Genomic DNA, 21,381 nt, shown 5'->3' on the forward strand with positions numbered 1-21,381 from the left:
GTATGTATGACTCTCTCTAAGATTTTAGGTAAGGGTGACAGGATGGCAATTGAACGATGATAAGTTCAGTGAAATTATCTCCCTTGTCTAAAGGTATAATGTGGGAGATTTTCCAAACAACAGGTGCCAGGCGCTCTGACATTAATATGTTTGTGTATGGCTACTGGGTATGCTATTGCTTCTGCTGTGATTTGAAGAAAGTCAGCTGGGAGGTTCTCTGCGGCTAGGGTGGTTGGTTTAAATTTTTGGAGTAGTTTATTTATGGTATCAACAGATTGACATTGGGTGTAATATAAAGTGGTTGGTGCTGTTTTGGGAGTTGTTGCTGTGCTGGGGTACTAAAAAAAGGACAGAGTTGTTGGAGATGCTCTGAGAATTTACAAGGGCTTGGATAGTTTCTTAAAGTATTTATTGAATTAGGTTGCTATATTGTCAGAGTTGCTGGTTGACAGTGGGGCGTAGCTGAATTTCCTGGCAGAAGTATATTATTAACTGCAGTCCAGACGTTTTGAGGGTTATTGTGGTGTTTTTTCTGGATATTGTAGTAGTAGCTGATTTTGTCTAATTTTACTAGATGTTCTTCATCTCACATTGCTGCAGTCCTTACACTTGGGTAGTCCGCTGTCCTCGGTCGGCCCGAATATCAAAGTATAAGGCTGACGTCGGTCAAGGCGCATTTGACTGACATCAGGACGTCAGGGTACAAATGCGCATGACCGACGTCATATCCTCAGTCTTTTTTGCCGCATGGTCCGATGCAGAAGCAGTATTGCAAGTGCCGGTTGGCGTTCTGAAATTTTTCGCTGGAGTTTCAGACCGAGTCAAAGTTGGCTAAGTACCCCGTTGGGGAATATTTTAGTTTTTTCTTGCCTCGGTGGTTTACCGGATGTCAGAAAAAGTGAATAATTGTATTTCTTGTGGGAAACAGATACCGCATAGAGACTATCATACTTTGTGTATTCCTTGTTTAGGGCCTGAGCACGACGTTGTTGGGTGTCGCTCTTGTGCTAGATTTAATAAGCGCACTATAAAGAGGAGATTAGATTGTGCCAGGTTAGTCTTTGGGAAGCGGTGCAATTATAAAATGCCGTCTGATGCTCCGACGCCCGCTTCTTCAAAGAAGTGCAAGGACAAAGCAGTGAAGCCTAGGTTAGAAGAACCGTCCGTACCGAACGCCGGTTCTTTAGAGGTGTCGGTGGAGCCAGTGGTTCCACCGGAGGTTTCTTTGGGATCCCAGGGAGAGACCTTGTTGTTGCAGGATGTGGCCTCTCAGGAGGCAGGTCAGGGTGATGGGGCTTCTCAGGTTACTATACTCCCCTCCCTGCCTAGGGTTGTTAGGCCCTCTCCTTCTGTTTCCAAGGCTTCTCCTAGAGGCAGGCCAGGTTTAGCTTCAGTTGGTGTCACCCCTAGTTCTTCTGGAACTGTGCCCAAGAAGCATATGCTTAAGATGGCAGAAGATTTGATTACTCTGATTAGGGGTTCTTTGCCCCCTCCTGATAAGAGACCTAGGGTGGAGCCTGAGCTAGGGAGTTTTGAGCAGGCTTCAGATGTTTCAGAGTCTTCGGCTGAAGACTTGCAGGAGTACTCTCCTTATTCTGATTCTGATGTGGATGATTCTACTCCTTCTGCTTCTCCTCCTGAGGATTTTTCTTTTTCAGAAACTCTTCATTCCATGAGGGAGCATTTTATGTGGGAAGGTCAGGACTTCTCTGATTCCAGGAAAAGGCTTAGGGAATTTTTGTTTTTACCCCAGCATAGGCCTTTGGCTATACCTCCTGTTTTGGATGTAGTGGAAGATGTTTTACAGAGGCTTCTCTTAATCCTGATTCTTTGCCTCCTGCTCCTGTTAAACCGGATAGGTATTACAGGGTGCCTGAAGTTCATAAGTATCTTTTAAGAGTCCTAGGGCAGACCCAGAAACTGTTAGCCAGGGGCCTAAAGGTGTTAAGGCTTCTGTTGTCAAGAATCCGGTTCCTGCAGATAAAGAAGCCAGGGCCTTGGATAGATGGGGAAAGAAAGTTTATACTTCTTCCACTCTAGCTATGAGGGCTTTGAATTGCCAGTTTCACATGTTAAAATACCAAAACTATCTCCTTTCACAGTTGAAGTCTAAGGTTGATGCTCTGGCGGAAGGTATTGATTGTAAAGAGTTACAAGATTTAGTACATGTTTCTGAACAGGTGGGTAAGCATTCTTTGCAATGTGGTTTTGATGCTGTACAGGCCTCGCCTAGGGTGGCTGCCACTGGGTCAGTTCTTCGCAGGCACGCCTGGCTGAGGGATCAAAATTTATCTGACCATGTTAAAACTAGGATTTTAGATGCTCCTTTACAATCTGATGTGTTGTTTGGTTCTCCTGTTGAGGCAGTTTTAAAGAAAATGGAAGACAAGGCTAAGTCTATGCAGACTGTTAAAGATTTTTTGCAGGTTCAGCCTCCAAAGTTTAGTAGAAATTGGCCTGCTAAAGGGTGGACGTATCCTTCTTATGATTCCCAGTCTAGGGGTAGATTTAGACGTGGTAGGGGCAGAGCTCAGGGTTCTTTCAGGCCTAGAACAGGGAGTTCTCCTGCACAGTCTTCAAGTGAGGGCAGGGGTCAGTCCTTTCGTAAACAGACCCAATGACCTACCTTTTCAGCTGCCAGAGCCTTCTCGTCTGGCAGCACCTTTGGGAGGAAGGTTGGCACTTTTCAAAGAAAATTGGAGTTTAATTACCCAAGACAGATGGGTGTTGGATATCATACACCAAGGTTACAGGTTTTATTTCCATACCTTACCTCCTTTCAGAGGCATGCCAGACGTTCCTCCTCAACAAAGAATAGAGGCTCACAAGCAAATTTCTCAGTTACTTCAACTAGGGGCCATACAGCCGGTCCCTATGCCAGAAGTGGGCCTAGGATTTTATTCTCGCCTGTTCCTAGTACCAAAGAAGGGGAACACGTGGAGACCAATTTTGGATTTATCTATCCTCAACACTTATCTGGACATTCCCAAGTTCAAAATGTTGACGTTACAACAGCTTTTACCTCTGCTGGGCAAAGATCATTGGATGGTAACTTTGGATCTCAAGGAGGTTTACCTTCATGTTCCTATCAGACTAAGTTGCAGGAAGTATCTGTGTTTTCGAGCTGGGACTTCTCACTATCAGTTCTCTGCATTGCCCTTTGGCTTATCTACTGCGCCCAGAGTGTTCACGAAAGTTCTGGCTCCAGTAATAGCTTTCTTCAGGCTAAAAGGAATACAGATCTATCCTTATTTGGACGACTGCCTGATTCTGGCTCAAGGAAGGAAGAGCTTCTTCATCATTTGGAATATGTGATAGCAGTGCTAAGATGCCTGGGGTATTCTGTGAACGAAATAAAGTCCAGTCTAGTACCCTCTCAGGACATGTGCTTTCTGGGTGTAAGACTGAATACAGCATCCCAGATGGCCTTTTAACCCCGGACAAACAAAAGAGTCTTTCCCTTTACTTCCATCAACTATCTCATCAGTCCGGCTGACTGCAAGGACAGTCCTTCAAGCCTTAGGGTTCATGGCATCTTGTATTCTGGTGCTTCCCAATGCCAAACTGCATATGAGGAAGCTGCAATGGTATCTCAAAATGTATGGACACAGCACTGCCAGGATCTGGACACTGTCATTCAAATAATACCTTGCATTCAAAAGGAATTTTTGTGGTGGGCTCAGGAATGTCACCTAAACAAGGGACTCTCTGTGACCCGCCAGAGGCGAGTCAGATTTTAACGACAGATGCCTCAGACAAAGCTTGGGAGCTCATCTAAATGGAAAGTGGATACAAGACAAGTGGCCTGCCAGACTGCAACATCTACATATCAACCTGAAGGAGATGTTAGCAGTCCAATTTGCATTAATAGCTTTCAAGGATTTACTTCTTCCAGGGCAGGTGTTGATTCTAACAGACAACACAACTGTCATGTGGTACATCAACAAGCAAGGGGAACACATTCTTATCCTCTATGCAGGCAAGCAATGATTTTGTGGGAGACTGCTCTCAGTTTACAGCTCAATCTTCAGGCAAGGTTTCTGCCAGGAGCACAGAACTCCTTAGCAGATGTGTTGAGCAGACAAATTATGGATCCCCACGAGTGGAAATTGGATCCTCATGTATTTCAGAAATTGACAGTGTCATGGGGAACTCCAGACATAGATCTGTTCGCTTCTCCACTAAACCATCAGCTGCCAAAGTTTTGCACAAAAAGGTTTCATCCCACAGCTTGGAAAGTGGATGCTCTTTCTTTCAATTGGAGCAATCTTCATGTGTATGCCTTTCCACCTCTGCCTCTCCTCTCAAAGGTACTTCTAAAGGTCAGACAGGACAAGCCAAGGATGATTTTAATAGCTCCAGATTGGCTTCGACAGCACTGGTACCCATTACTGAGAAGTCTGGTACGGAAGCCTCCATGGCCTTTGCCTTCGATTCCACACCTGCTGTCACAGGAGGACAGCCATTTGCTCAATGTCAAACTTCACTCTCTTCACCTAACAGCCTGGCATATTCTGATGTTCTTCGTTCCCCATTGCTGCAGTCCTTACTATTGGGTGTAGTCCGCTGTCCAGTCGGCCCGAATACCAGAGTATATGGCTGACGTCGGTCAGGGCGCATTAGACTGACGTCAGTACGTCAGGGTACTAATGCGCATGACCGACGTCATATCCTCAGTCTTTTGCCGCATGGTCCGATGCAGAAGCAGTTTTGCGAGTGCAGGTTGGCGTTCTGAAATATTTCAAACCGGAGTTTCAGACCAAGCAGAGTTGGCTAAGTACCCGTTAGAACATTTTGGTTTTTCTTGCCTCAGTATTTAACCGGATGTCAGAAAAAGTGAATAACTGTATTTCTTGTGGGAAACAGATACCTCATAGGGATTACCATACCTTGTGTATACCTTGTTTAGGGCCTGAGCACGACGTTGTTGGTTGCCGCTCTTGTGCTAGGTTTAACAAACGCACCATTAAGAGGAGGTTAGACTGTGCCAGGTTAGTGTTTGGGAAGCGTTGTAATTATAAAATGCCGTCGGATGCTCCGACGCCGCCCAAGAAGCGCAAGGACAAAACAGCAAGCCTAGGGTGGATGAACCGCAGTCCCGGACGCCGGTTCTTTAGAAGGCTCAGTGGAGCCAGAGGTTTTGCCAGGAGTTTCCATGGAGTCTCAGGCAGAAACTTTACTGTTACAGGATGTGCCTTCTCAGGAGGTAGGCCAGGCTGAGGGGCTTCTCAGGTAACTGTTCTTCCCTCTCTTCCCAAGGTAGTTAGAGCCTCTCCTTCTGTTGCCAAAACTTCTTTAGAGGTAGGCCAAGTTCAGCTTCAGTGGGGCTTCTCCTAGCATTTCGGGTTCTGTACCTAAGAAACATATGCTTAAAATGGCAGAAGATTTGATTACTATGATTAGAGGTTCTATGCCCCCTCCTGATAAGAGGCCTAGGGTGGAACCGAGTTTGATAGTTTTGAACAGTGTTCAGAGGCTTCTGAGTCTTCTGCGGAAGATTTGCAGGAGTATCCTCCTTTTTCTGATTCTGATGTGGATGATTCCACTCCTACAGCTTCTCCTCCTGAGGATTTCTCATTTTCAGAGACTCTGCATTCCATGCGGGAGCACTTTAAATGGGAAGGCCAGGATTACTCTGATTCCAGGAAAAGGCTTAGGGAATTCTTGTTTTTACCCCAGCATAGGCCCTTAGCTATACCTCCTGTGTTGAATGTGGTGGAAGATGTTTTTGCAGAGGCTTCCCTGAACCCTGACTCTTTGCCTCCTGCTCCTGTTAAACCTGATAGGTATTATAGGGTGCCCGAAGCTCATAAGTATTTGTTTAAGAGTCCTAGGGCGGACCCAGAAACTGTTTCTCAGGGGCCTAAAGGTGTTAAGGCCTCTGTGGTTAAAAATCCTGTTCCCACTGGTAAAGAGGCAAGGGCTTTGGATAGGTGGGGAAAGAAAGTGTATACTTCTTCCACTCTTGCCATGAGAGTGTTGAATTGTCAGTTTCACATGCTAAAATATCAAAATTATCTCCTTTCACAATTGAAATCTAAGGTGGATGCTTTGGCGGAAGGTATTGAGTGTAAAGAGTTGCTGGATTTGGTTCATGTGTCTGAACAAGTGGGTAAGCATTCTTTGCAATGTGGTTTTGATGCTGTACAGGCCTCCTCGAGGGTGGCTGCCACTAGTTCTGTTCTTCGCAGGCATGCCTGGTTGAGGGATCAGAATTTAGCTGAGCATGTTAAGACAAGGATTTTGGATGCTCCTTTACAGTCTGATGTGTTGTTTGGTTCGCCTGTGGAAGCAGTTTTAAAGAAAATGGAGGACAAAGCTAAGTCTATGCAAACTGTTAAAGATTTTTTGCAGGTGCAGCCACCGAAGTTTAGTAGAAATTGGCCTGCTAAGGGGTGGACATATCCTGCTTATGATTCCCAGTCTAGGGGTAGGTCTAGACGTGGTAGGGGCAGGGCTCAAGGTTCTTTTAGGCCTAGAACAGGGAGTTCACCTGCTCAGACTTCTGGTGAGGGCAGGGGTCAGTCCTTTCGTAAGCAGACCCAATGACCTGCCTTTTCAGCTGCCAGTGGATTCTCGTCTGGCAGCTCCTTTGGGAGGAAGACTGTCTCTTTTCAAAGAAAATCGGGATTTAATTACTCAAGACAGATGGGTGTTGGATATCATTCACCACGGTTACAGGTTTTATTTCCATACAATGCCCCTTTCAAAGGCATGCCAGACGTTCCTCCTCCACAAAGAAAAGAGGCTCACAAGCAAGTTTCTCAGTTACTCCAGATGGGGGCCATTCAGCCAGTTCCTGTATCAGAAAGGGGCCTAGGATTTTATTCTCGCCTGTTCCTAGTACCAAAGAAGGGGAACACGTGGAGACCAATTTTGGATTTATCTCTCCTCAACACTTATCTCGACATTCCCAAGTTCAAGATGTTGACGTTACAACAGCTTTTACCTCTGCTGGGCAAAGATCACTGGATGGTAACTTTAGATCTCAAGGAAGCTTACCTTCATGTGCCTATAAGGCTAAGTTGCAGGAAGTATCTGCGTTTCGAGCTGGAAATTCTCATTATCAGTTCTCTGCATTGCCCTTTGGCTTATCTACTGCCCAGAGTATTCACAAAGGTTCTGGCTCCAGTGATAGCTTACTTCAGGCTACAAGGAATTCAAATCTATCCTTACTTGGACGACTGCCTGATTCTGGCTCAAGAAAAGGAAGACCTTCTACAGCATCTGGAATATGTTATAGCAGTGCTAAGATGCCTAGGGTATTCTGTGAGCGAAATAAAGTCCAGTCTAGTACCCTCTCAAGACATGTGCTTTCTGGGTGTGAGACTGAATACAGCAGCCCAGATGGCCTTTTTAACCCCGGACAAACAAAAGAGTCTATCACTTTACTTCCATCAACTATCTCATCAGTCCGTGCTGACTGCAAGGACAGTCCTTCAAGCATTAGGGTTCATGGCATCTTGTATTCTGGTGCTTCCCAATGCCAAACTGCATATGAGGAAGCTACAATGGTATCTCAAAATGTATGGACACAGCACTGCCAGGATTTGGACACTGTCATTCAAATAATACCTTGCCTTCAAAAAGAATTTTTGTGGTGGGCTCAGGAATGTCACCTAAACAAGGGACTCTCTGTGACCCGCCAGAGGCGAGTCAGATTTTAACGACAGATGCCTCGGACATTGCTTGGGGAGCTCATCTAAATGGAAAGTGGATACAAGACAAGTGGCCTGCCAGACTACAGCATCTACATATCAACATGAAGGAGATGTTAGCAGTCCAGTTTGCATTAATGGCTTTCAAGGAGTTACTTCTTCCAGGGCAGGTGTTGATTCTAACAGACAACACAACTGTCATGTGGTACATCAACAAGCAAGGGGAACACATTCTTATCCTCTATGCAGGCAAGCAATGATTTTATGGGAGACTGCGCTAAGCTTGCAACTAACTCTTCAGGCAAGGTTTCTGCCAGGAGCACAGAACTCCTTAGCAGATGTGTTAAGCAGACAAATCATGGATCCCCACGAGTGGAAACTGGATCTTCATGTATTTCAGAAATTGACAGTGTCATGGGGAACTCCAGACATAGATCTGTTCGCTTCTCCACTAAACCACCAGCTGCCAAAGTATTGCACAAAGGGTTTCATCACACAGCTTGGAAAGTGGATGCTCTGTCTTTCAGTTGGAAAAACCTTCATGTGTATGCCTTTCCACCTCTGCCTCTTCTTCCAAAGGTACTATTAAAGGTCAGACAAGACAGGCCAAGGATGATTTTGATAGCTCCAGATTGGCCTCGGCAACACTGGTACCCACTACTACGGAGTCTGGTAAAGAAGCCTCCATGGCCTTTACCTCTGATTCCTCATCTGTTATCTCAGAAGGACGGTCATCTGCTCAATGTCAAGCTTCACTCTCTTCATCTAACAGCCTGGCATATTCTGTGTTGAAACACAGCAGGTCTCAACTTCCTCAACAAGTTTTGAATGTGATTATGGAAGCTAGAAGACCTAGTACAAGGAAAGTGTACGCAGAAAAATGGAAGAGATTTTTATTTTGGAGTACAGCAAAGAATTTGGAGATTTCTGAGCCTAATTTGAGTGTGGCTCTTCAATATCTTACTGAGTTATTGGACAAGGGTTTGTCCTTCTCTTCCATTAAGATTCATGCTGCAGCAATTTCAGCTCACTATGATTGTGACCCACCATTGTTTTCACATCCTTTGTTCAAGCAGTTTCTTAGAGGGGCAAAGAATATAAGACCCCCAGAGAGCTCCTACTCCTGCTTGGGATCTCAATTTTGTGTTGGAAAAACTTACTCTACAACCTTTTGAGCCTGCGGCTACTGCTGAATTGAAATACTTGTCATGGAAGACTGCTTTTCTGTTGGCTATTACTTCTGCAAGAAGGGTGTCTGAGTTGCAGGCCCTTATGGCAGTAGAGCCCTTTTGATTTTCCATAAGGATAGGGTATCATTACGTACTAATCCTTCCTTTATGCCTAAGGTGGTTTCTAGTGTGGCTTTAAACCAAACTATTCATTTGCCTGCTTTTTATGCAGACCCCCAAAATAAAGGGGAAAAGATTTTGCACACTTTAGATGTACACAGGCAATTGCGTTATTATTTAAGCAGGACTAAGGATTTTAGGCAGTCTCAGCAGTTGTTTGTTTCTTTTGCTTTGAGTTCAAGAGGGCAAGCCTGTGTCAAAACAAACTATTTCTAGGTGGATTGGCTTTTGCATTGCATTTTGTTATTCCCATCATGGCAAGGAGATTCCAGCTGGGATTAGGCCTCATTCCACTAGGGCTACTGCCACTTCAACAGCATTTCTAAGGGGTGGCAACTAAGGATATTTTGGAAGCAGCTACTTGGAGTTCAGTGCATACTTTCTCTAAGCATTATCACCTTCCTATCTACTCTAAGTCTAGGGCTGGTTTTGCCACAGCTGTTTTGCAAGGCATGTTGTCAGCTCCTGCTTCTTTATGATTTGCCAGCCTCCTTACCTCTGCTTTGGGATTCTACCCAATAGTAAGGACTGCAGCAATGGGGAACGAAGAACATAGTACAGTTTTGTACCTACCATAAATGTAGATGTTCGAGGATCCCCATTGCTGCAGTCCAATTTACCTCCCTCCTTCCCTGTGTGTTTAGGGGTGGTTGTGTAGGTGAGGTTACATGCTGATATTTTTGTATATATTCTTGTATGTATTGTACATATTTTTGGTGCAGGTATTTTGGGCCTTGTCTTTTTAGGGTCTTCTGACATCTGGGGCAAGAAAAGACTGAGGATATGACGTCGGTCATGCGCATTAGTACCCTGACGTACTGACGTCAGTCTAATGCGCCCTGACCGACGTCAGCCATATACTCTGGTATTCGGGCCGACTGGACAGCGGACTACACCCAATAGTAAGGACTGCAGCAATGGGGATCCTCGAACATCTACATTTATGGTAGGTACAAAACTGTACTTTTTGAATCATAGAGGGTCTCAACTTCCACAACAAGTTTTGAATGTGATTTTGGAAGCCAGAAGGCCTAGTACAAGGAAAGTGTACGCAGATAAATGGAAGAGATTTTTATTTTGGAGTGCAGCAAAGGATTTTGATGTTTCTGAGCCTAATTTAAGTGTGGCTCTTCAATATCTTACTGAGTTACTGGACAAAGGTTTGTCCTTCTCTTCTATTAAGGTTCATGCTGCAGCAATTTCAGCACACTATGAATGTGACCCTCCATTGTTTTCTCATCCTTTGTTCAAGCAATTTCTTAGAGGGCAAAGAATATAAGACCCCCGTGAGCTCCTACTCCTGCTTGGGATCTCAATTTTGTGTTGGAGAAACTCACTCTACAATCTTTTGAGCCTGCAGCTACTTCTGAGTTGAAATATTTATCATGGAAGACTGCCTTTTGTTGGCCATTACCTCTGCAAGAAGGGTTTCTGAATTACAGGCCCTTATGGCGGTTGAGCCTTTCATGATTTTCCATAAGGATAGGGTATCTTTGCGTACTAATCCTTCCTTTATGCCTAAGGTGGTTTCTAGTGTGGCTTTAAACCAAACTATTCATTTGCCTACTTTTTATGCAAATCCCCAAAATAAAGGGGAAAAGATTTTGCACACTTTAGATGTACACAGGCAGTTGCGATATTATTTGGACAGAACTAAAGGGTTCAGGCAGTCTCAGCAGTTGTTTGTTTCTTTTGCTTTGAGTTCTCAGGGCAAGCCTGTGTCAAAACAAACTATTTCTAAGTGGATTGGGTTTTGCATTGCTTTCTGTTATTCCCATCATGGCAAGGAGATTCCAGCTGGGATTAGGCCTCATTCCACTAGGGCTACTGCCACTTCGACAGCCTTTTGAGGGGAGTGGCAACCAAGGATATTTTGGAGGCAGCTACTTGGAGTTCAGTGCATACTTTCTCTAGGCATTATCACCTGCCACTTTACTCTAAATCCAGGGCTGGTTTTGCCACTGCTGTTTTGCAGGGCATTTTGGCAGCTCCTGCTTCCTTGTAGTTTGGCCATCCTCCCTTACCTCTGCTTTGGGATTCTACCCAAGTGTAAGGACTGCAGCAATGTGAGATGAAGAACATAGTACAGTTTTGTACCTACCATAAATGTAGATGTTCAAGATCCACATTGCTGCAGTCCAATTTACCCCCTCCTTCCCTCTGTAGTTAGAGGTGGTTGTGTGGGTTGGGTTGTAAATATTGTGTATATTGTATATATTGTACATATAATTAGTGCAAGGGTGGTTGGTTGGTTGTTTGCTGTCTTTTGGTTTTGACCTTTATTTTTAGGGTCTTCTGACATCTGGGGCAAGAAAAGACTGAGGATATGACGTCGGTCATGCGCATTTGTACCCTGACGTCCTGATGTCAGTCAAATGCGCCTTGACCGACGTCAGCCTTATACTTTGATATTCGGGCCGACCGAGGACAGCGGACTACCCAAGTGTAAGGACTGCAGCAATGTGGATCTTCGAACATCTACATTTATGGTAGGTACAAAACTGTACTTTTCTTCATAGCTCAAAAAAATCATCTCCCCAGTCAATCCAGTCCGCTCACCCTGCATCTCCAACAGAGCGATCTGCAGGGAATCCCTAAAGTCTGCCAAATTATTACACTCCCAAAAAATATATTCTCAGTCCTCCTTTTCACTGTTCCAGTATTCACTCCCTCCACCCCATGGTCCTCCTTCTTGCCAGTCACTCCTCCTACATTTGCTGTCCACCTGAGGAAAAATACTAGTTTCTTATCTTAACCTTGTTTGGCAGTTCTAAGAATGTTTGTCTTATGATTTCGGTTTGTTTTGGTGAAACTGTTCCCAGGCCTGATCTCTAGCCTTGAGTAAGGATCTGCATTCTTTACTTGGCCATGATGTAAAGTTAGCTTTTATAATATATCTAACAAAGTGATATTGAAGGCATTAAGAGCCTTATACGGATAGCTGTCTGAGAGGTTCCCATTTGCAGCTTTTTAGAGCGGAGGTAAACCTGTTTGGGTTGAAGCTTGTTTTTATTTCTGATTAAATGGTAGGTGGTATCATTGTTTTGGTGAGTGTAGGTTCTTAGAAGAAAGGTTGGCTGATGGTCACTCAGGCTGTCAGGAAGACAACCTGATTGAGATGATAGGGGAGGGGTTAACCATAATCCATTTGAGGATAGACTGTCATTTGTCAGTCCATGTGGGAGATATGATGAGCTGTGGGAACCCATGGAGGATAACATGGGCTGTTGGATTCTGAGAGAAGCAGTCTAGCCAGTCGATGTTGAAGTCACCCATCAGGAAGGTTTCCTGTGAGAGAGAATTGGAGGTCCAGTGTAGTATATTTTCTAGTGTGGGAATATTATTTCCTGTTGATGTGTTTTTTGGGGTTATTTTTTAATTTGGCAAAGATTATTCTCCATTTTCAAAGTCAGGGATGCTTAGTTCTAGATTGTCAAGTATTAGCTGATCTTTGAATAAGATTGCTACTCCCCTGCCCCTTCTGGTTTTCCTGTCTTTTTCTTAATCAGTCTATTCATTTGCCCACTTTTTTCCCATCTCCGCAATCTGCTATTGAGAAGGTGCTGCATAAGGTGGATATGCATAAACAACTCAGATTTTATTTAGATAAGACTAAGACGTTTTGTATGTCTGATTAGCTCTTTGTTTCTTTTCATTCTAGGCCCTAAGGATTAATTACTCCTAATCCAAGTTAACTGTTTCTTCTTGAATTTCTAAAGCCATTTATTTTTGCTATTCATTTCATGGTAAGAGCCTTCTTTCTGTTAAGGCTCATTCTACTAGAGCTGTGGCTTATTTTTGGTGCTTTTTCCAAGGGTTTGGATACTTTGTTCTTGAAGCAGCTACTTGGACTTCGTACATACCTTTACCAAGCACTACAAGTTGGATGGAATTTCCTGAGCTAGCATTGGTTATGCTAAGGTCATCCTTCATGGCTTCTTAGAGAGCTCTGGCTAGTCCTTCCTCCTCCCTCTCTTCTTCCTGAGCTTTGAGACTCTCCCTATTTTAATAAATACTGCAACAGTGAAATGGAAGTACCTAGTACAGTTGTGTAAAATCTTACCATAATTGTAGATGTCCTCCTTTTCGCTGTTCCAGTATTCACTCCCTCCACCCCATGGTCCATTTTCCATCTGGATGTGCTGATTACATCTATATTCCTTGGACTGTTATGCCTACTAGGGCTGTCAGTTCTGAGGATGGTATGTCCAGATGTCACCTTTATGCCCTATGTTATGCATGTGACGTATGGTCTACATTAAAGCAACCTAAAGACTTTGGTATACTGGCTAGACGTCAGGCCGCCCTTGGCAGGGAATCCATATTGTAATGAATACTGCAACAATGAAGAGGAAATCTACCATTATGGTAAGATTTTACACAACTGTATTTTCTTTCAGATGATGGAAAGAAACTAGTAGGGCACAAAGATAATCACTGGCTGGTCTTTTTTAGTGTATTTTTAAATGGTATTGGAGAAGACCTTGGATGCAATGCCCCCTCCCCCCAATGACAATGAAGTTATGAAATAGGGTTGCTAAACATTTATGTGCAGAAAAGATAAGACAAGAATTAACACGAGAATTTCTCCCTAGACCTCCATTAAAATGGGACCTGTGCCCATTTTGAGTTTGCCAGTAATCAAAAGCAATAACTAAAGAACAGGAATGGAGAAATTGTGCAGTGGAAATAAAAACAATAAAAAAAAAACAGGAAAGGAGTACACATTTAAATTAAGTACTACATTACTCATCTTCAAAAATATATAGGATGTAGAATGTCATGAGTTAATGCTAGCAATCAGTTTTTTTTGTTGTTGTTTTCCAGGTACCTTGTGCTTGCAGTTGTACTTTTATGAATGTTAAGCAAGTCTAAACTGATTTACTAATACATTCATGTCGTGCTACAGTTAATAGATTGGAAGCACATATTTCCCTTTGCTTATATTTAGCTGTATTTAAAAAAATGAATTATGATGTAGTGGTATGCGTCTGACATGCAATATATTTTTGTATACTTGGCAGAACAATAGCCTCAAAGTTTAAATCAAGGTATTTAATGCCCTTTAGGGTGGTCAGTGTTTTTTCATGCTTTGTGCCAAGTGCATATGAATATTTAAAGGTGTCATAAGATTAAAAATTTTAACACCTGAACCTGCAAAAAATAAAACCATAGCAAGGTATGAAAACTTCCTGTTTGGATATGTATTTCAGGCATTACATTGTTTTAATTTTTTTTTCTGACTCCTATAGATGCCACTTTTGTTGAAGATGATTTTGATGAGGATGCATATTATGCAGCACTGGGAACGAGGCCAGCCCTTTGCATGGATGTTCTAAATGAATCATACCAAAAAGTGATAGAGCTGTTTTCAGTGTGTACCATTGAAGATCCCAAGGGACGCCCATCAGCTGCTCAGATAGTTAAAGTCTTGGAATCTGACCTACAAGCAGGAAGAAATGCTAAAAATCATACCAGCAAAGATTTTTGACTTGAGCTCCTTGCCCAAGACATAGTTTTCACTTTAAAGGTTGGATAATGATATAGTGATTTGAACATGCAGTTAAGAAGCTAAGTTTTTTTTTTCTATCTCATCTTGGCCAGGTGCTCACAGTTTAAGATTCCACATCACAGATATTCAAGAAACAAGGAATTTGTTTTTGCCAGTCAAGGGATATAAATAAGAATGTGCAGGTGTGCCTTCTATATGGAAATCGTCAGCATACAACTGCCTAATTTAATTTTTGTGTGACTTTCCACATGTACTTAATTTTTGACCTGGGTATGGATAACTTGCTGATATTTAATTTTGAAGAGTCCAGCTCTTTTATTTAATTTTGGTTTATTTACATCTTACAGTCTAAATGAAATACAACATCCTGTTTCCAGTTTTTGTAGATGGCAGATTAACATAGTAGGAAAGAAGGTGACTTTATTTAGAACCATGCCGCCAATGCTTAATTTTAGTGTGGTTTTAATCTAGCTGGCATATTAACTCAAACTTGGAGAAATATGCTACTTTTGTTATGTGAAAGTTAAACTTAATGCTGAGTGTTCTACCACAGGAAAATTTGTATGTTGTGTTGCCTCATAAATGAATAAAAATCATTAGAAGCCTGCAGTTTTTTTTTTCACTAGTAATGGATGATGCTAGCTGGCCGCTAGTGTCTTATATTCTGATGCCCAGTCATCTTCCACATGCGTTTACCAATACAGGCATACTCCCTAGATGCACCATATCAGCAAGATTCATAGAAAAAAGGTTTGGATATGCCATTTCTTGTTTTTTGACAGGCAGATCTTGCCATTGTTGTACCTATGTTTGCTGTTGCGAAGACCACCAGAGTCTGTCTGCTGTCTTAGGTAATCATTGCATCCTTTGGAAATTGTATTGGATCAGAGTAACTTTCTTTGCTAATTTGCTTCCATAATACCACTAGTATCCAGCCCAAGAAAAATACATTGAGAACTACTGCTTCATGAAATCTTTACAACTAGAAAGTGACAGCTTTCGAGATCTTTTGATACCACAGCAAACCTAAAAGACACTGTCTTCAATATGTAATCCCTAGAGTTAGTAGAAATGTGAAAGCACCCTCAACAGACTGTGTTTACAACTCAGTGGAAATTAGTATCTTCCCCATGTGTTGAGAAAAGTCAGTTTTCTTCAAAGAAGTGGTAGAATACAACACATTTGGCAGCCCCATAAATAAGGACTGCCAAATGCAAGTTCAGAGCCCTTTGGTCCAGGATGCGTCTCAGTCTCTAGACCGCTTCTTGGTAAGGAAATTTCAGAAGTAAATTTCCCATCCTGTTTTCACAGATTAGCAAATTCCTCTTTCCCTTTATCAACAAGTAACAGATCTCTCTCTTCTGAGATGAGTGCACTTAGAAGAAAGTTTAATTAGACAAAGAAAGTCGGACATTATGGATAGACCTTGATTTACCACCTGCAGCACCTGTTTTGTCTAATGTGACTATTACCCATTACTGAAATAAGTGGCAGAAATCACCCCATATACGTGGCAGTGCTGACTGCAGACCCCTTCAATGAACTGGATCAGTTTCATTCACTTTTTCTGTGCCATGGAGCAAACGAACTCAGCAAGACGTCTTCCTATATAATTCTGGAGGTATTTACTGTTGCCACTGTATGGTTATGTGTGGTGACAGCTTACCCTTTCTGTCAGTCTGAAAACTCAGTAAAGGGAATTGTATACCTGTCTGCCTTACTTTTGAAAGTGTCCTTGTTTTTCTTAGTTGTCTTGAAGTACACCTTCATAATGCTCCCTCCATAGACTGGTATCCTTAAATGGAAAAAAAAAGCATGACTATTTTCCTGAGCATGTTTGTTAGCAAACTTCAATTAGTCTCCTAGAAGTGTAAGAGGTATTTGATTCAGGTAGCATTATCATTGCTGTTCACTGTATTTTAAGATCAGAATTGTGTGCCTTGCTCTTTTTTTTTTGTTCTGTCTGCCAATTCTGTCTATTCCTTCAGAGACCGAGCATCCAGAAAAGCCAGGACTTGACTCCAGATAGAATGCGAATACCAAACAGTGCACCTTGTCTAATGGCACCTGTTTCATTGACCCAGTCAAAGAAAAGTAATTATGTGGCAGTTTTAGCTGCCCTCCTCCAGTCCTTTTTAAGATGCTGCGAAGCAATGAGCAGGTTAACCATTTTGCAGGCTTAATTTAAATTCTTATTTCTGTTGGATGTCTAATGCAGGACAAACTATGGATCAGATGTTTTTCCTCAATTTAAATTATTTTCACACAGTAGATGCAAACAAGATGAAATGTAAGTTAAACAAATGTTGATAAAAACAGCAAAGTACAATTCAGTCAGCTATGTACAATATATACAATAAGTGCAACTAAAACAAATGTAGAGTGATAATGTATATTATGAAACATAATGTACAATGATGCATCAATCAACTATTAGATTATTAGGACCTTATTTACATTTATAAACAATTATTGATTCAAATGTTTTTCAACCATCTTAAACTGATCTTCCAAAGTATGTCAAGAAGAAGTTTCCAATAATTCTGCTAATGATGGCATTTATTGACATTTTTCAGAATCTTGTGAGAGGATATATATTTAATAACAATGTGTCTAAATCCATTCCACACAGTTTTGTATGGTCTAACCAATTCTGTGTTTTGTACAATTTGACTAACACACAGAGAAATAAGAATGACTTTTTAGTCATTTTTTCTAGTCTTACTTTAAAAGAACACCAAAGTTTGTGCATATGCTTTCAATACCATAGAATATGCAGCAGATCAGCTTTGGGAAACGGACATGTTACAAAACCATGATATTTCAGGGTTAAATGTATTCAGTACAGCTGGGGTATAATAAGCATTATTATTTATCATTAGTTGAGTATATATATAAGGTTCTTAAATGGAATCAACTTAATAGTGGAATTGATAACTTGAATTTTCTGTTTTTCTGAAAGGCCATTATCTGTTCGGTCCCAGTACTTGGAATATAGTAAAGATGTTTGGTAGTTAATAGCTGTGATTAATTTGTGTGTTAGAAAATATTTTTTGAGAGTTAAAGTTTTAAAAATTTCTAATAGTATATCAAATTTCGTTTCATTGATTATTAAATCTTCCACTATTGTTGAAATGATTTCTCTAGTCTCTCTCAGCATTATGGTATAGCTTCTATTAACTTTTAATAACCCCCCTTAATTCTCCTAGGGATTTCTCTGTATGTTTATATATATCCCATAAATTACATTCTTTAAGTGGATATACATTTACGTTTAGCATATTATTGTTTATCTTGATATTTGGGTTTAAGTAAATAGGTTGAAGTAAGGGCAAGGATTCATACAAATTTAAAGATTTTGCCAGTTTTTGAAAGATCATAATTTTGCGTTTTAAGGAATTGTGCAAGTTTCTTATGATAAGTCAATGAAAGGAAGGGCCTTAGGGTTAATATAGGTTCATAGGTAGATACTAGGCTATCTTCCCGAGGGCATTTATAAGCCTAGTCAGAGTGTCAGCTTTCGCCGCCCCTTTGATTAACTGATCCTCTGTCAAGCAGAGCCAATGAAGTGATCCCTGGGGTGTATATTCTGTTACCCATTTGCTCGTCAAGATTTCTCTTGAAGAGTGTTAGTGAGGGGCTCTGCCTAATGTAGTTTGGAATTTTGTTCCAAAGCATGGGGAATCTCTCTGACAGGAATCTATCCCTCCAGCATGTTCTGTTTATTGTTGTGGCGAGGTTTAGCTCACTAGAGCTCGTGGCTCGCAGTGACTTGGATTTCTTTAGGTGGAGCATGTCCATCAATTCTGAGTTGGACATGGCTTTGTAAGTCAGGCAGAGATCATCTCTGAGTAAGTGATATGCCACTGAGTACAGCCGGGCTGCAGTCCTGTTGGTGAGGGACTTTTGTGGTCTTTCCAGCTGTTGGAAGTGTCTTGTGAGGTGCATCCAAAATGGGGCATTGTACTCCATGATGGGTCTGATGAGTGACGAGTAGAGGGGCACTATAACCTCTCTATTTCTAGATGCAAACCCTTTAGTAATTAGATGGGCCACATAGAAGAATTTCCTAACTACTTTGACAATATGATTGTCAAAGGAGAGATTACAATCTTCCTGGGTCCCCAGATCTCTTATTACCTCTTCTGTATTAAGGGGCTGCCACCTCTGTGGTAATTCGTGGGGGTTTTGTTTTTCACAAACGGGATGACTATGCATTTTTTGGCATTTAGCTTGAGGCCATGACTTTGACACCAGGTGTCCATCTCAGTAAGGCCCCTTTGGAGGATGTCCGTGTCAGCCGGAGTCTCAATTATGGCTCCCAGTTTGCAGTCATCTGCTAACTTGCTTAGCCATAGTCCTCCTGTGTTTGCCTGTACTTCTGAGAAGTATATGCCGAACAGTAGGGGTCCCAGGACCGAGCCTTGCGGGACACCACTTGTGACTGGTTTAGAGTCGAACCTGGAGTCCGCTATTCTTACCGTGCGAGTTCTGTCTGTAAGCCAGTTGGCAACCCATCTCATGACATAGGGGGTTTATGTTCAGGCTGGTGAGTTTTTCTGTAATACCCGAGTGGGGAATGGTGTTGAAAGCCTTGGCGAGGTCAAGGTAGGCTGTGTGAACAACCTTTCCTTCGTCAAGAAGTCAACCAGGTTTAGTAGGCATGATCTGCCCTTAAAGCCAAACTGGGTTGGGTCAAGTGTTTGGAGGTTCCCAATGGCTTTGTTAATGAGTTCCATGATGATGCGCCAGGCTAGTCAGGCTTATGGGGCGATAGTTACCAGGGTCAGTTGTGGCCCCTCCTTTGTGGAGTGGAATAACCGTTGCTGTGCGCCAATCTATGGGCACGTAGCCTGTGGAGAGGCTGAGGGTGAACAGCATGTTTAGGTAGGGGGTTAGTTCATTCTGTAGTTCGTGCAAGACGCAGCCTGGGACACCATCTGGCCCCATTGACGCAGTGTTTTTGGCTTTTGAAAGGGCTGTTTTATTTTTATTTTATTTTTTATTTTACATTTGTTGACCAGGCTAGTCCAGCTGGATACATATCCATTTTCAGCAGAGGCCCGGGGAGAAAAGCTCCTCGAAAGTACAGTACAATATTATACATAAAACAAAACAAAAACAATTCCAAGTTTAACAGGTGAAAGTACAGTACAAAATTAAGGTATTTGGTACATGAAAAATCATATAGATGTAAGTAGATTAGAATATAAGGAAATATGTTCAGTTAACAACACATTTGATTGATTTCACCTGTGCGTCTGTGATTTCCGGGACACTACACTTTTCCGGTATTACTGTGGGCCTTTTTGAGGGTGAGAGAAGGGTGAAGTTTGCACTGAATGTATCTGCCAGGATGTTGGCAATATCAGTAGGTTCAGTATATTTTGTGCTATTTTGCACTAGTTCAGTGCATATCTGCAAGTTGCCACTTAGATTCTTAACATAGCTAAAGAAGGCTTTGTGGTTATCTTTCGAATCCTTGGCTATTTTTCTTTCAAAGTTAGCCTTGGATGATTTTATGAGGGACCTTAGTTTCTTACTGATACTGATCAGGGATGGCTTTCCTTCTCGGGATTTGCTTTTTTTCTGAACTAGTTTCCTTCTCCTATTGTATAGCCTGTTTATGGCAGGGGTCCACAAGACTGATCTCCTTCTCGTAGAGGAGTGAGTCTTGGTTTTGCTAGGTATGGCACGATTCATGCATCCGTGTAGGTGCTCATAGAGTGCATTTGTAAAGGTTTCTGCATCTTGGGCAGCATTATCCTTTAGCATGGGGGCTGTGAAACTTACCACCTCTATCTTAAGTAAGGTGAAGTTTGCTTTAGAAAAGTTTTTTTACTGTGGTTTCCTTAGTTGGGGGTGGTGGTGGGGATGTGGACATCCAGAATGATTAGTTTATGGTGTGATCTAACCAGTGACGGGTTGACCTCCAGTTTGGAACACCTGTTGCCCATGTTGGTGATGACCAGGTCCAGTATGTTTTCACCCCTGGTAGGGGAGTTTACCAGCTGATCCAGGTTGAGTTGATGAATTCCAGGAAGCGCTGGGCCTGGGAGTTTGTACTCGAGTAGTTTTCCCAGTTAATGATAGGGTAATTGAAATTGCCCAATATCAGGGTGTTCAGTAGGACCTTCATGTTTTCCAACGTCTCCAGAAAGGTGGAGTGGTGGTCCTGGGTCATGGAGGTGATCTGTAGCAGGCCACAATTTGCATTGCAGATTTGCCCGATGTTAGTTGCACATGGATAATCTCAGAGGTATCGTGCTGCACCACTAACCTGGAGGTGTAGGTATCCTTGATGAATATGGATACACCCCCTCCTTTTGTGTTTTGGTCCGTGTTCTGTGGCCGAAACGTGTGATACGAGTTGTAGCCCAGTAGTGCTGGGGTGCTGTCTGGAGCCTTGAACCAAGTTTCAGTTACTGCACAGATGTCGACGTTTTCCATACTGAGGAGTGCTTCGAGCCCATACATTTTGAGATTTAAACTCCTGGCGTTGAGGAGCATTACCCTCAGTTTTTTGTCAATTGTGCTGCTTACAGAGGTGGGTTTGACTTCTGAGCTTTGCCTAAAAAAGGCACTGTGGGAGTAGCAAGAGCCTTGGCCAGTATTCAAAAGCCTACGGGTGACGGATGCAAGCCGTCTCTTGCGAAGCAACGCGGCTTGTCGAGCATGTTGTCCCAGGTTGACAGACACTGGATCCCCTTTGAATGACACCAGAAGCTTAGCCAATTGTTGAAATTGATATTTTTTCTTCATACTGAGGTATCATTCTTGGTGAGGGCAGGATGCTACTCAGGGTCAGGTCATACTAGCCTGGGCTTACATGATCAGAGAGCTCTTCCATTATCTCTTCATG

General features: G+C 42.4%; 1 protein-coding gene across 5 annotated transcripts in view; it reads left to right on the top strand.

Annotated features, from left to right (window-relative positions):
* The window catches only part of PBK (PDZ binding kinase), a 1,262,077-nt gene extending 1,246,953 nt beyond the window's left edge, over positions 1 to 15,124 (top strand). For all 5 annotated transcript variants that reach the window (XM_044062673.1, XM_044062674.1, XM_044062676.1 and 2 more), the window contains one exon: positions 14,260 to 15,124. In XM_044062673.1, coding sequence (XP_043918608.1) covers positions 14,260 to 14,498 — 239 coding nt within the window. In that variant the 3' untranslated portion in view covers positions 14,499 to 15,124. The remainder of the gene's footprint in view (positions 1 to 14,259) is intronic.
* The last annotated feature ends 6,257 nt before the right edge of the window (positions 15,125 to 21,381 follow it).

Source organism: Protopterus annectens, chromosome 2.part1, assembly GCF_019279795.1.
Source record: "Protopterus annectens isolate FY-2018-M chromosome 2.part1, PAN1.0, whole genome shotgun sequence".
NCBI lineage: Eukaryota > Metazoa > Chordata > Ceratodontiformes > Protopteridae > Protopterus > Protopterus annectens.